Source organism: Podarcis muralis, chromosome 6 (assembly GCF_964188315.1).
Source record: "Podarcis muralis chromosome 6, rPodMur119.hap1.1, whole genome shotgun sequence".
Lineage (NCBI taxonomy): Eukaryota > Metazoa > Chordata > Lepidosauria > Squamata > Lacertidae > Podarcis > Podarcis muralis.
This window is the reverse complement of record NC_135660.1, coordinates 328,068-342,716: the sequence shown is the minus strand read 5'-3', so window position 1 is coordinate 342,716 and position 14,649 is coordinate 328,068. Positions and strand designations below refer to the sequence as shown.

Here is a 14,649-nt window from a genome sequence, read left to right as displayed (position 1 = left end):
CAGGGAGAAGAGCACACCAGACGGCCTTATGCCCAGTCAGACCAGTGGTCCAGCCAGCTCAGCATTGTCTGCACTGACTGACAGAGGATCTCCAGGGTACTAGGCAGGGATCCTTTTCCCGCCCTACCTGGAAATCCTGGGGGAGCACCTGGGCCCTTCTGCATTCAGAGCAGATGCTCCACCGCGGAGAGGAGAGCCACCCCACAACTTGCTCTGGGAAAGTCTGTGCTGCAAGAGGTCCCTGTAGCTTCTTCCTGCTTCTTCCTAAGGAGCAGCTGGAGGGGGCCTGTTTCCCACTCCTGCCAGCAGCACCCGGCGGCCTGCCTGGGCTGGTGCCTGGGCTAGTGTGGGGAGCCTGCAGAGACAGAGCACCTCCCCGCAGCCAGTGCTTCCTCAGAATGGAGCCGGCCGCTTGCTCCCCAGGCCCTTCTCCCCCCGTGCCCCCGCCCTGGCTCCAGCCGCCTCCCCTCCTAAGGAAGGGCTGTGGATCCATCCAGCCTCAAACTGCTGCATGTTGTGGTGCTGGAAGTCGGCCTCTGCCAAGCTGGTGGACTGGGCCTCTGTGACACACTGGACATTCGACCTCCTTTGTTTTGCCCCTCCTTCCTTCTCTTCTTCAGCAGTCATTCAATGACAAGCGTAAAAAGAACCTCTTTTCCCGAAAATTTCCCTTCTACAAGAACAAGGACCAGAGTGAGCAAGAAACCAGTGATGTGGACCGTAAGTATGTGGGTGGGGGCAGGGCAAGCGCCAGCTGCGGATGTGCCGGGGGGCCTGCCTTGCGTGCCAGACGTGGCCTTGCCTTGAAGGGGTCCCAAGAGCTGCCACAGGGGCAGAGATGCCCCCATCCTCAGGGAGGGGCTGGCCCAGCTCTCCTTCCGCAGCTGATTGGGGGGGGGGCAGCCAGTTCTGTTGGCTGCAGCTAAAAGGCAGGCGGCCTCTGGCTTTCAGAGGTGGGTTTGAGGGACAGGAGCTTTAAGTGCTGCCCTGAAATGGGTTTCTGGCTGAGCTTTGGGCAACCCCCTGGACCCCTGTGGACGCTCTTGGGACCACCTTGCCGTAGCCCCTCATTGATATGCTACTGACGGTTATTTTCTTTGTGATTGTCTCTTTATTGCTTGCCCTCTGGGAACTTCTCTGCAGGAGATCCCTGAAGACATGGGATCAAAAGGCCTGAGTAAGTGACCCTCTCCCCAGAGGCCCCTGAGCCCCTCCTCTCACCGAGACAGAAGGAAATGCCTCCTCCTCCTCCTCCTCCAGGGGCCCAGGCGCTTTCCTCCACACTTGTTTGCCATCTCCTCCTCCAAGTCATGCCACTTCCATTTACTTTTTGGTTGGGAGGCTGGGAAACCTTTCCCTCTTTTGCAAGCACAAAAGTCATAGAATCATAGAGTTGGAAGGGACCCCGCAGGGTCATCTAGTCCCACCCCCTGCAGTGCAGGAATCCCAACTAGACATTTGGCCATCCAACCTCTGCTTGGAAACCTCCAAGGAAGGAGAGCCCAACACCTTCCGAGGGAATCTATGCCTCTGATCTGTGTCCTCTTTCTGGCTAGAGCCTCTAGCCAGATGCAGGTCTGCCGTAGATCTCGCCTGGGGTTCTCCCCCGTTCTCCACGGGTCCCCTGGTGTCTGGTGTTGGCTCAGCAGATACAATGGCCAGGGGGACCCTTTCAACAAGTCTTTATGAGGGACTTGAGCTTTTAAAAGAAGCGCTTACTGATCCTGAAGAAAACATCATCATCATCATCATTATTTTACTATTATTTAATAAATTTGTATGCTACTCTTCATCCAAAGATCACATGGAAGTTCACAACATAAAAATGCAAAATGAGAACACAAAATACACGATTAAACAAAAATAGACCAATAACCCACAATTTAAGAGGCTATAGAATGTTAATCAGCCAAACACCTGGTTATAGAGAAATGTTTTTACAAGGTGCCTAAACATCATCATCATCATCATCATCATTATTATTATTATTATTAATTTGCTGCCCTTTATCGAAAGATTCCAGGGTGATGTACAACACTAAGAACACATAATAAAAATCATAATGATAAAATAAGCATAATAACTTCCCCTCCTTTAACAGACCATAAATTATTTATTGGCCAGAGGCTTGGGTAAAAAGGAATGTTTTGGCCTGGCAACTAAAGACATGTAATGATGGTACCAGGCGGGCTTCTCTGGTGAGAGCGTTCCACAATCAGGGAGTCACCACAGAAAAGTCCTGTTCTCATGCTGTCACCCTCCAAACCTCTCCGGTAACGGGGACATAGAGAAGGGCCTCAGATGACAAGTGTGGGTCTGGGTCCGCTTGTATGGGGAGAGGCAGTTCTTAAGGTGTTGAGGTCCTGAGCCCCAACTGAAGCTGACAGAAGGCACTCCACTAGTGCAGTCAGGCCAGGATAGGTGCAGTATGCTCAGATGGTCTTGCCCCCGGGAGCAGCTTGGCCACCACATTCTGCACCAGCTGAAGTTTCCGAACTGCCTTCAGAGGCAGCCCTATTGATAACGTGTTGCAGTAATCTAACCTAGCGGTTTGCAGAGCATAGACATAAAACCATAAACCTGTCAGGGTTCCTGTCGTGGGATGATGGGTGCTCTTTTCACAGATATTTTTCCTCTCAAGGGCCATATTTCTCTTATCGGCCTTTCAGATGGAGAAAGCCCTAGGGGGCAGGGGCAATATTTTTGCTCAGCTGCCAGAACTGGAGGAGGCCCTGTTTCCAGGGTCTGTCATGGGCTCGTCCTGGTGACAAGTTCAGCAGCTCTTTTTTCAGATCCTCTGGAGCTGGTCTCCAGCAACAGCAATCTAGGGGCCAGTCTTATGCCCGGGGTGGGGGGGGGAGGGGGACTCCTGCAGTTCTCCATGACCTGCAACAGCACAAGTCATTAGGGTTTGGCTACAGGACAGAACTGCTTCCGCCCCATGTCCAAGTCTCCATTGAAGCAACAAAGAATGCAGGAGACTATTCTTCATCTTCTCAGAGTTCAGGTTGTTGAGGCAGTGACACCCAAAGGCTGTTTCTTGAGGACTGACTTTATCTTTTTTAATGGTACCCAAATGCAACAAGTCTTATACCTGAAATTCCTCAAACAATTCATCCACCATCAAAAATTCAGGATATAGAGTCACTTTTTATTGGCAGGGCGCTCTGCAGTCTGAATCTTCCTGCCTCTGTAGACCTAGAAGAGGCTTACCTCCACCTGCCGAATCACCTTCAGCACAGAGAGGTCCTGAGGTTCCCCTACAGCTGAAACCACTTCCAGTTCTGACTCTTGCCATTTGGCCTCGTCCACACACAAGAGGGTTCCTGGTGGGTCCTTGTGCCTCCAGAGTATCCTTATCTATCCTTCTTTGGAATACCTCTTGGTGTGGCAGGAGTGCTCTGGAAGCTCAAAAAGATGTCTGCATGCTTGTAATTGCTGGCTGCTCACAGCTTTCTAGCCCATGAAGCAAAGAGTCGCCTGTCTCCTGCCCAGGGACTTGGCAGTGACTTTGGCGGCCTTCCCTAGGGATGCTTCCAAGATGGAGATTTGCTAGGCCAGCTCTTCTTCAAATACGTTTATAGTTCCTGACAAGTTGAATGCTTGTGCCTTCACCAAAGTTGCATTCAGAGGACGTGGGCTTCAGCAGGTTCTTCCGCACTATAGACCGCTGAAGCCCTTTCTAACCCCTCTTGCCCCCTCCCAGCTCCTGCTGTGTGCCTTTGCCAGGTGACCTGGTGCATGGCTGCAGATGGTGTGGGAGCGGTTTAGACCATCGGTGGGGAGAGGCAGAGCAGCGCTTTCAGCCTCCCAGTGGCCTTTCTGGCCTGACCCACTGAGCTCCACCGCTTTCCCCGGCTCCATCTGGCCCTCGTGGTGGCAACCCCTCTGGCCATGACACATGCTGCAGGTTTGGCAGATCCCCAAGGAGGCACCAATGGCCTGGATGTGAACGGAGGCTCCCTCTGTGCCCTGTGCTTCTCCCACTGCCTCTGAGCTCCAGGCAGAGTTGGGAAGTCGCAGAAACTCCTCTGGGGTTTGGGCCACCTTGTTCTGTGTCTGCATCCAGACGTCCTCTTGCCTTTTGGTAGAGTGCACTCACCCCAGCCCCAGCCCTGTCTCATTCATTGAATGTGGAGAGAGAGCCTTCTTCCCTGCAGAGTGCAAGTCATGGCAGCCCCGTCTGGCACTTGTCCTTGTCTTGCTTTTCTTTGGGAATTCTTTCTGGTCTGGTGCAGCTCCTCATTTTCTCCTTCCTGTTCCCGTTTCAGAGCACGTGACGTCCAACGCCAGCGACAGCGAAAGCAGCTACCGTGAGTGTCTTGGGGCCTTCCCCACATCTGCCTTTGGGGCTGGCTAGGAAGGCTTGCTTGGCTTTCCCTGTGTTTGCAGCTAGAAGCAACTCTCAAGGCGCTCATTTGGCAGCAGAGCGTACCTGAACTCTGCTGGGGGGTCAAGCTTTGGCTCTTGCGATGGGGCTCTTCCCCAGTCCAGCTTACCTGGGCAGGGCACCTGAGCAATGGACCCCCTCCTTCCGTGGTGCCTCCGCTCTGCTGGATAGGCCGGTTGCTGGGAGTGTGAGAGGGTCGGATCAGCAGCTGATCCTCACAGACCCCTCGCCTCTCAGGAAGCTCCACTCCAGGCAAGAGACCGGTTCTCTTTTAGCCGCATTGCCGCACTGCTGGCCTAAACTTGTGCTTAATTTACTCCATTGTTTGTTGTTTAATTTCAGTGACAGTCTGTTAACGTATCCCTTGTTCTTGTGTTTTTTTTTATTTTTCTCTTTTCTCACGTAGTTTTTGGCTTAAGGCAGGGGTCTGCAACCCGCAGCTCCGGAGCCGCATGTGGCTCTTTTACATCTTTGCCGCGGCTCCGGGGCGGATACTAGCGAGGGGAGGAGGCGCATTGTGCGCCCTGACACTCCTCACTGTGGTGGGCGCTGTACTGGCTGTGACGTCGCATGGGGGTGGTGCGTGCATTAGTCACGCACCGTCCCGACGTCACCTTCCCACCTGCTGTCAGATCGCGGCTCTGGAGATATATTTGTTTTAAATGTCGCAATGGTTTTGTGGCTCCCAGTTGTTGTTTTTTCTTCGGAAACGGGTCCAAGTGGCTCTTTTTGTCTTAAAGGTTGCAGACCCCTGGCTTAAGGCATCATATCCAAAGTCTTCCACTCCCTGAGCACTCTCAAGCCACCTGACCGTAGAGTCCTGTGTCTTCTAGCCTCAATAAGATTCTAGAAATGTGGCAGGAGGGGTCACTCATAATTTCTGGGCCTGTGGCCACATGTGAAATGTTGAGTGTGTGACAAACAGCGTCCCCCAGTCGCTTCTTTAGCTATATGTTACTTAAAACTGAGGCATACCTATTAAGATCACCACAATAAACTCACCTTAATCGAAATATAATTAAGAGTAGATTGTGGCTCACCACATATATACAGAGAGTGGTGCTTATTAATTTCCTATCTGGCTTCTATACCAGTTTTTTTATCCTGAAAAGTCTTCTATATGAGAGATACGTGTGTACATCTGTATTATTTTACGCAGACACTACATTCCGGCTCTAAACTGGTGTATCTGAATTTGCAGGTGGCCAAGAGGAATACGTCCTGTCTTACGAGCCTGTTACTCAGCAGGAAGGTTTGTAGCGTGTTGCATATAAAACAAAAAGCCCTGAAGGCCACAGAGGCCTTTGGCTCTCCTTTGCAAGCACACCTCCCAAGGGCTCGCTTTCAGCACCACCAGGCTGGTTGGCACCCAGTGCCCTTGGCTGCACTAGGACCTTCTGTGAAGGAAGTACGTAGGGCTCCCTTCAAGCTCCCAGCCGTTGCTCTGGAGTTGCTTCCTTTGGACCTACAGTGTGTGTGGGGGGGGGCATGTGCTGTCCCAACGAGGGCTGTGGACTGGAGGTTCCTCGCCCCTGCCGTCGGAAGGGAAGCCGTCAGATCAATGTCTCCCGTAACTTGGCCATGGCCACAGGAAAGGCCTTCACCTGCATTCTTGCCGAGCAAAGCTCTGGAATGAGTAGAATGCCCAACAGGGACTCCTGCTGGCAGGTGGAGGGGGGGGGGAGCTGGCTTAGGCGAGCCTTTGACCCCCAGGAACTTGGGGAAGGGACAGGAGGTTGTTGGTTGTTTTCCTTCCTCTCTGACTCCTGGGTCTGTTCCCCCTTCAGTCAACTACACGCGGCCTGTGATTGTTCTGGGACCGATGAAAGACCGGATCAATGACGACCTCATCTCCGAATTCCCTGACGAGTTCGGATCCTGCGTTCCACGTATGTATGGCAGAGGCCTACCAGGGAAGGTTTTGTGACACAGGCAAGCAGCACAGAAAGTGTGTTTCAGCTTGGGAAAGAGCAGGCCAGGGTCACAGTGCACGGGTGCGAGGAGCTGCAGTTGCGTGTGGTTGGGCTTGGAGCCAGCCGTGAGTGCAGAGCCCTTGCGGGGGCCAGAGTCCTCCTGCTTGGCATGGGGACACCCAGGGCCTCCCTTGGGCAGCTCTGGGCATTGCCTGGCTGCAAGCAGAGGTGCCTCTTGCCCTCAAGAGCCCTTTCATGCAGTCCCCAGCCAAGCACAGGCCGGGAGAGAAGACCCTTTCTCAGTCAGGAGCCATGAGGAGCTCCTAGCATCTTGCCGTTAATTTGATTTGAACTGATTTTAGAATGAAATGATTTTAGAATGTTGTATTATCTTTTACTGTTGTTAGCTGCTCTGAGCCCGGCTTCGGCTGGGGAGGGTGGGATATAAATTTATTATTAGTAGTATTATCTTTGGCATTGGACGTGCTTTCCCCTTGGCCTCATGGGCTGGCCAACCTGTCCAAGCACACTTTCATTGCCTCATTCCTGGGGAGGGGGGCACCTCTGGCCCCTGTCCCAGTTTGGCTTCTTAGACCAGAGGCTTTCAACCTTTTTGAGTCCACGGCTCCCTTGACCAACTACCTTCTTTCTGCAGCTCCCCTGTGGGGCTCAGTTAGGTCCCCCCTTGCCTGCAGAGCTGGCAGCGTCTCACCCTTTTTCGAACACCCTCAGCCTCCTCTCCCCTCTCCTTGGGCCCCTGGTCTCTGAGCTGCCCCACCCAGAGGCACCATTCGCCCGGGGAGCCTAGAGCCAGGGCTGCTGCCATAAACAGCTGCACCAGCCTTTGGGAGGCGGAGACACACAAGAGGGCATCCGAGGAAGGAGGGAAAGAAAGAGGAAGAGAGGAAGAGAGGCCAGTGTTGCCCAAGGCACACCCCAGGGTTGAAAGCCACTGCCTTAGACCCTTGCCCAAACCACACCAGCCTGGCACCTTCTGAGGGCAGGATTTTGATCCTGCACAGGGAACGGGATCATGCAGCCTCGGCAGCAGGATTTAATCTGCTCATCAGCTGATAAGCAAAGATTGTAGCCCTTTTCCTTCCCTTTTAAGGGTGCAACGGAGCAAAGGGCTCTCCTTTAATTGGGGTGGGGGTTGGGAGCTGGCTCCAAGGGCACTTTGCCTCTTCAGTCATGGAGATGGGCTTCAGGCTCTTGGTGCCAAGTGCCGTGTGAATGGAAGGGAGAGGCTGCCTCAAAGGGCACTTTGCAGAGCTGCCGTGGGGCGTTTGACTGCTAGGTGTGCACACCCGCCACTGCCTGCCTGTCAGATCTGGCCCATGTGGCCCATCTTGATAAGGATCTGGCCCATGGGGGCCATGAGATTCCCCAGCCCTGGCCCCGTTTGCCCCCTCATTCCCCCTGCCTGCTGGCATCCCTGGGTTCTTCCTTTCCAAACCTGCTGCTGGAGCGTCACCAGTGTGCAGACGACACCCAGCAGTGCTTCTCGCTCCTGTCAACCCAGGAAGGCAATTTTGAATGGACTCTGTGCAGGAGGAGATAGGGCTTTGCAAGCTAGGGCTTGGTCCACACAAGGCAGGTAGTTGGCTGCTGGGTGAGGGGGGCTCAGCCTGTTCTGGAGGCGGCTGACGCAGTGCCCTCTCTCCACTTTGGCCAATCTAGAGAAGGCAGGCCGGGTTCATTCCTGTATCCAGACAGGATTGCTGCCCTGCGTTCCACATGGGACTGCCTTTGATTGAAGGCCGTCTGGAAGCTTCAGTCAGCCCTAGATGTGAAGGTCAGACTCTGGTCTAGCACTTGAAGGTCAGCGCACTTGTAGGGTGCCAGGATCCCACCTTGGATCTGCTTCCTCCCACTGTTGTGCGCAGTAAGCGGAAGGTGCTCAGTGCCAGTATTTGGCGCCAACGTTGAGGTTGCTGTGTGTCGGGCCTGCCTGCCTGCCTGCCTGCCTGCCTGAAAGCTGCCTGTCTCTTTCCACAAAGATACGACCCGGCCAAAGCGAGACTACGAGGTGGACGGTCGGGATTACCACTTTGTTACGTCCAGAGAACAAATGGAGAAAGATATCCAGGATCACAGGTTCATTGAAGCCGGCCAGTACAACAACCACCTGTATGGAACGAGTGTCCAGTCCGTGCGGGAGGTGGCAGAGAAGGTAAAGGAGCCCGTTCTCTTTCCAAAGTCTGCTTGGGAGAGATGAGGGATGGTCCCGGTCTGCCCCAGGGTCTCCTTCCCCAGTCAGTCATGACGCAGCCTCACAAGGAGGAAAGGGCCTCTTGCTGTGGGACTTCCGCTAAACCTTCAGCGCTTCAGGAGCCTCCTGAGCCCAAAGATCTCTATTAACGAAATGTCATGAAGTCAGTGCCCTCAGTCCATTGCCTCAGCTGTGCCATGGGAAACATCTGAAGATCTTATACAGCACAGCTAGTGCCCAGCACTGCCTGGGTCTTTTTAGAAACCCCAAAATATTGTGATTTTTAAAGGGCCCAGCAAGCCCCTGAGAAAATGTTTCCACGCCCTTTGTGCTGCCTGGAGTCCATCCAAGTGAAAGGAGCAGAATTGGCCACTGAGGATTGCCTTGTCGGTCCCTCTGGGAAAGGGGCAGGTTGGCACACGCAAAAGAGATCTGCGTTGCTTTTGCATTTCCCTTTGAAGCATGTTGGCCGAGATCTGTGGCGGGGCAATACCAGAGGTTGGATCAGGAGTTCCCCTGCTTAGGTTTCCTCCTCCTCCAACTCAACTCTGCCCAGATGCTGTTACTGTGAGTCTTAGGATGGCAGTCACAAAGGGAAGCTCAGCAAAGAAAGGCTTGGGGGTCCCAAGGCAGCTCTGCAGCGCAAGCAAGGCAGCTCTGCTACGTTCCACCAAAGGGAAGCAAAGAGAAAGCCGGCCAGGGTCTCCCGCTCTGTGTGCACCTGGGTGATTCTGACGGGGAGGAGCTTGGGGGCAAGGCCAGGGAGAGCTCTTTTCCATTGGCTCATCTGGAAGGGGTGTGGCTGCCAGGATGGGACCCTTCTTTCTGAATTTGCCGCTACACTGCAGAGGAAGTGGGCCTAGAGTTGCTGCCCAAGGCAATGCCACAGGTCCCCATAGGTTTGCCAAACAGGCCTCCTCTCAACCCCAAGAAAATGGCTTTCCAGGGAATGTCTGCAAATAGCTCAACTAAGGGGGAAGGGCGCTCAGTCTCAGCCGCCGGGCTTTAAAATGCAGACAGGCTTGGCTGAGCTGTCTGCCAGCAGCGAGGCCTTGGATGTTCTGCTCTAAGATGCCTCTTCCCTCCGTGTCTCAGGGGAAGCACTGCATTCTCGATGTCTCCGGAAACGCAATCAAGAGGCTCCAAATCGCCCAGTTGCACCCAATCTCCGTTTTCATCAAACCCAAATCAGTGGAGAACATCATGTGAGTGAAAGCTGGCCTTGTCCTGCCCCTCCGACCTTTTCCTCTCTGCACATGTTCTGGTGACCCTCCTTGCGGCATGTGGCTCCTCTTCCAGGAAGGTCGTCAGCCACGGACTCCGGGAAGGGAGCTTTCCCTGGGGGCTGGGTGTATTCCACAACCCATAATATCCTGCCGTTTTCAGCAGGAGAAAGAAAGCAGCCAGCAAAGGTTCAGTCCTCTGCAGGAAGAAGACAGGGCCAAACTTTAAAAGCAAAATGTCTGTCCTTCCTTCTTCTGGTTTTTGGCTCTGCCTTCTGGAGAAGAGAAGAGCGACTCTGCTGCTCCCGAGCTGCTGCTTGAGGGTAGCTCAGGAGTCGCCAACGTGGTGCCCTCCAGGGGTTGCAGGAAGGTGCTTCATTTTAAACATCACATCCGAAAGGCTGAGCCTCGTCATCAGTATCTTGGTTTGATTTGTGCTGCAATTTCAGGGAAATGAATAAGCGGCTGACGGATGAGCAAGCTCGGAAGACCTTTGAGAGAGCCATGAAGCTGGAGCAAGAATTCACCGAACATTTCACAGGTTGGTTGCTCAGCTGTGTTCCTTTCAAGGCAGCGGCTGGGGGGTTTCAGTGCTGGGGGGAGTGGTGCAAGAGCTGTGCCAGTCCAGGCCCTCAAGAGCCGCTGCCTCCTCCTCCTCCTCCTCTTCCTTCTTCTCTCCTCTACAGCTATTGTGCAAGGAGACACATTGGAAGAAATCTACAACCAAGTCAAGCAAGTCATTGAGGAGCACTCCAGCCCCTACATCTGGGTCCCCGCCAAGGAGAAGCTCTGAAGGCCGCCCAGCGGGGGCCCCTGTGCCTCCCCCCTCCCCTGCTTCCCACCTGGGGGCAGCCCTTGTCCTGCATGGGCCCCCGTGGCTCCCGTAGCATTTCCCCAGTGCCCCCCTTTTGTTCCGATGGTGTGGATTCTCACAAGCTGCTGGCGGGCGGCCATTTTCTCAAGGGTCAAAGGGCAGTGGCTCGATCCGCTTGTGTGGATACGAAACGGAGAATTTTGTGGTAAAACTCCTTAATGTTTAAGGGAAAGTATCCTTCAGAGATTTTGAGAAAACAAATCTTTATATACACCCTTTTAAATATTTCCTAACAAAAGAAAAGTGGTCTTAATGATGTAAATGGTGAGCAGTTTTGCACGCGTGACTTGACCTGCATGATTTGATTCACGGGGTGGCTGCAGGCCATAGTTCTGTAGTTTTCTGTTGTTGGCAACACATTTATTTTACAGGCAGTTAAACAGGAGATTTTTGTCCAAATGTCCAAGATAATGTAAATGGAGTTGCCATTATTTCACAAGGGAAAACCCATTTTCATAATTTCATAAGAATATTCTTTATAGTCTATTTTTTCATTTTTTGCTGATGCCGTTGTTGGGGGCAAGAATATCTCCTGTTTTTAAACTAGCACACACAAGACTATTTGGAGTGTCTTACTGATATCATCAATGGGTAACGGTCATTACATTTTTGAATCCAAATACAGTTTAGGTGCTTTAAAAGCTTATACTTCATATAGGAATGATTAATTTTGTTCTGAAAATATTCTGAAAGATTATCATAAGAGACGATTCAGAGTCTGAAATATAAATATGTTCTTAGAAGTCAGATTTTAATGAATATTTTACCCACAATAACTGCCTATTTTGTTATAATAAAACATATTATATACATACAAATATATATATATATATATATATATATTAAACTTTCTTTAACTAAAGTTGTACTGTGGGAATTTCTTTATGTTGCTGTACACAGAACTCCTTTGCTTGCAGCTGGTTTGCAGGATCCCTGAGAGAACTGCTTTATTGTCGCATTTGAGGGGGTTTGCAGTGCCCAACGTGATGGCGGCCCTGTGAGCTGCCCAGCTCCCTCCCCTCCCCACTTGTGGACCTGGAGCTCCCGACTCTCAGGTTTCCTCTTTGCTCCTAGGAGGACGTGCATCTTCGCCCCGGAAGAGCTGGCAGTTCCCCTGTACTGGCGCTCCGCTTCTCAGTGGAAGTGGGAGCAAGAGGAGCTTTCCTCTCCCCCTCGCCAGGCGCAGCTCTGGTTCCTTCCGTTGCGCCGGCCGGCAGTCTGAGTCCTTCATAAAGAGCTTCCATCTGCTGCTGCTGCTGCTGTTCAAATCCTCCAAGAGAGAGAGAATGAGGGAGCGGAGCTTTTTAGTGGATGGTTGGAGATAGCAACAAACTAGGAATGATACTGAATGATACTGACCCATGGAGTCGCTCCCAGTGCTACAGTTCTGTGATTCTGTAATCTCTCAGTTTGGTTTTAAATTTCCTCTGTTGACCGATTGAACACTAAAGCAGAATATAAATTTTCTGAATAAACCTTTAAAAAGGCAGCAGGAGACATACATAGTCCAAAGGTCAGCATAAGTTGCCCGAGTCATAGAATCATGGAGTTGGAAGGGACACCAAGGGTCATCTAGTCCAACCCCCGGCAATGCAGGAATCCCAACTAGATCATCCCTGACATTTGGCCATCCAAGCTCTGCTGAAAAACCTCCCGTGAAGGCGAGTCCACCACCTTCCGAGGGAGACTGTTCCACTGTCAAAACAGCTCTTACTGTCAGAAAGTTTTTCCTAGTGTTTAATCGGAATCTCCTTTCTTGTAACTGGAAGCCATGGGGTTGAGTCCTGCACTCCAGAGCAGGAGGAGGCAAGCTAGTTCCCTCTTCCAAGTGACAGTTCTTGAGATATTTGAAGATGGCTCTCATATCTCCTCTCAGTCTCCTTTTTTCCTGGCTAAACATACCCAGCTCCTTCAACCACTCTTCATAAGGCTTGGCTTCTAGACCCTTGATCATCGTCTCCCTCCTCTGCACATTTTCAGCTTGTCAATACCCTTCTTAAACTGTGGTGCCCAGAAGTGGACACAGTGTTCCAGGTGTGGTCTGACCAAGGCAGAAGAGAGTGGGACTATGACTTCCCTTGGTCAGGACACTAGACTTCTGGGGATGCAGCCTAGAATAGCATCACTTTTTTGCTGCTGCATCAGATTGTTAACTCATGTGAAGCTTGGGCTCCACCAAGATCCTTTTTGCATGTACTGCAAGTAAGTCAGGGACCCGCCATCTTCTATTTCTGCATCTGGTTCTTCCTGCCTAAGTGCAGAACTTTACATTTGTCCCTATTGAAATTCATTTTAAGTCGCGGGAGTTCCTGTTAGAGCAGGACTTCATCAGTGCAGTCGAGGAAGAAGCTCCCATCCTGTTTCCTCGCCCATCGCATCTGTAGAATGTCCCAATTGGACCTCCAAACCCATCGGGCAAATTGCTTCTGTGATGTCAAAAGCCATGCCTTTAACTGGAGATTGGGCACAGCAGCTGCTTGGTTTTGAAAGAGAAGGAGTAAGTGAGCCTTTCAGTCGCTCTTTTCCCCTTGGGTGATTTGGAGACGCCATCCCTTCCAGCCTCAAGATTGCACTTGCAAATTTGTGTGAAGAGAAGATCTCTGTAGCCTGATCTGCCCAAAGGGGCCCCTCTAGGCCACCATCTCACTTTCTGGAAGCCCAAAAGCAGCACATGAGGACAACAGTCCTCTCCTGCCTCTGTTGCTCCATTGCACAGGGCACAGTGGCCCATACAACTTTTCCCCACAGCAGTTTTCCCAAAAACAAAGGCCCATGCGACTTGGTCCCAGTGCCAGAGTGCAGATTAGGGTCCCTGCTGGCCTTCAGCAACTGCTCCCTCAGGCAGGATTCTGAAATTCCAGAAGCCCAGAGGACTTTTGAGCTACCGACTCTTTTATCTCCCTGCCCTTGTATCCCAGCATAGCCAGCAAACCCTCTGACCCCCCTCCCTCTGCCTGTTGCCTTCATGCCTGGTCCTCCCCCCAGGAGCTCCATCTGCGCCCCCTTCTGTAACAAACACACACACACACACACACACACACACACACACACACTTTTGGCTCAACCCCCTTGTCTCATCCCCACCCGAAACCTCTTGAAGAATGTGTCGCTCGCCAGGACACATCCTGCCCCTGCCACCCTGACTGCTGCTATTGTATTTACCTTTTAAGAATATCCCATACACATTCCAGTTTTCAAAATAACCCCCAAGGTTGCCAACCACCCAAAATTAAAAGCAATTCAGATTCAGAGTAAAATACTAAAAGCAAGGATGAAAGTCAAAGTTCTACTTTTTAGGTGGGAAGAGTGAGATTCACAAACACAGCATGAGCAACTCAGGAGTAGAGCCAGCAGTGCAATGCAGCAGCAAAAAAGTCTGATGCAATTCCAGGTTGCATTAATGTATGTGTAGTCTCCTGACTGTAAGAAGGCATATGGTGCCATTTGTTCATTTTGATTAGACCTCACCTAGATTGTCTAATTCTGAACACAGAAGTTTAAGAAGAGTGTCAACAGTCTGGAAGGTGTGGCAAGAAGTGTCCTATGAGGAATTGGGGGTGGGTGGGGGGGAGATGGTTAAGAGCACCAGGAAAGCCACCCAAAGGGCTTGTTTCCTTTTGCCCAGAGGGCAGGATCTGGGCCATCAGGTTCACACCACAAGGAACAGAATTAGGCATCACAAAGACCTTCATGCTGGTGCCAGCTGTGAGGCAGACTCTGTCTCAGAAGGTGATGGACTTCTTCACTGGAGGCTTTTAAGCAGCAGAGGCGGGGTGGGGGGGGATCCCCCACCTATCTGGGATCTTGTGGTAGAGGAGATTCCTGCTGCCATCTGTTGAACTTCCTTCCTCTTCTCTTGTTCTGCGCACTTTCCCGCCTGCTAAACCTGCCTTAACTTCCTCCAAGCAGAGGCTGGCTTTCCGTCTGGGACCCCCGGTGCTCATCTGGTGGTTGGTAGCTGCTGCCTCTCCCGCCTGCTGTTTTTCTGTCTGCATCTGCTGCAGAAGAGGAGGCTGCCCAGGGGTCCAGGAGCCCCT

The 14,649-nt window shown here is 52.0% G+C and overlaps 1 protein-coding gene across 20 annotated transcripts in view; it reads left to right on the top strand.

Moving 5' to 3' along the window:
* The window catches only part of DLG1 (discs large MAGUK scaffold protein 1), an 81,421-nt gene extending 69,947 nt beyond the window's left edge, over positions 1–11,474 (top strand). For 10 of the 20 annotated variants that reach the window (XM_028731982.2, XM_028731977.2, XM_028731976.2 and 7 more), the window contains 8 exons: positions 621–720; positions 4,272–4,313; positions 5,592–5,642; positions 6,178–6,279; positions 8,304–8,476; positions 9,611–9,720; positions 10,188–10,279; positions 10,425–11,474. In XM_028731982.2, the coding sequence (XP_028587815.2) occupies positions 621–720; positions 4,272–4,313; positions 5,592–5,642; positions 6,178–6,279; positions 8,304–8,476; positions 9,611–9,720; positions 10,188–10,279; positions 10,425–10,531 (777 nt within the window). In that variant the 3' untranslated portion in view covers positions 10,532–11,474. Of the gene's footprint in view, positions 1–620; positions 721–1,143; positions 1,178–4,271; positions 4,314–5,591; positions 5,643–6,177; positions 6,280–8,303; positions 8,477–9,610; positions 9,721–10,187; positions 10,280–10,424 lie in introns of all 20 variants that reach the window. The other 10 variants (XM_028731979.2, XM_028731975.2, XM_028731985.2 and 7 more) reach the window with 2 other exon arrangements.
* The last annotated feature ends 3,175 nt before the right edge of the window (positions 11,475–14,649 follow it).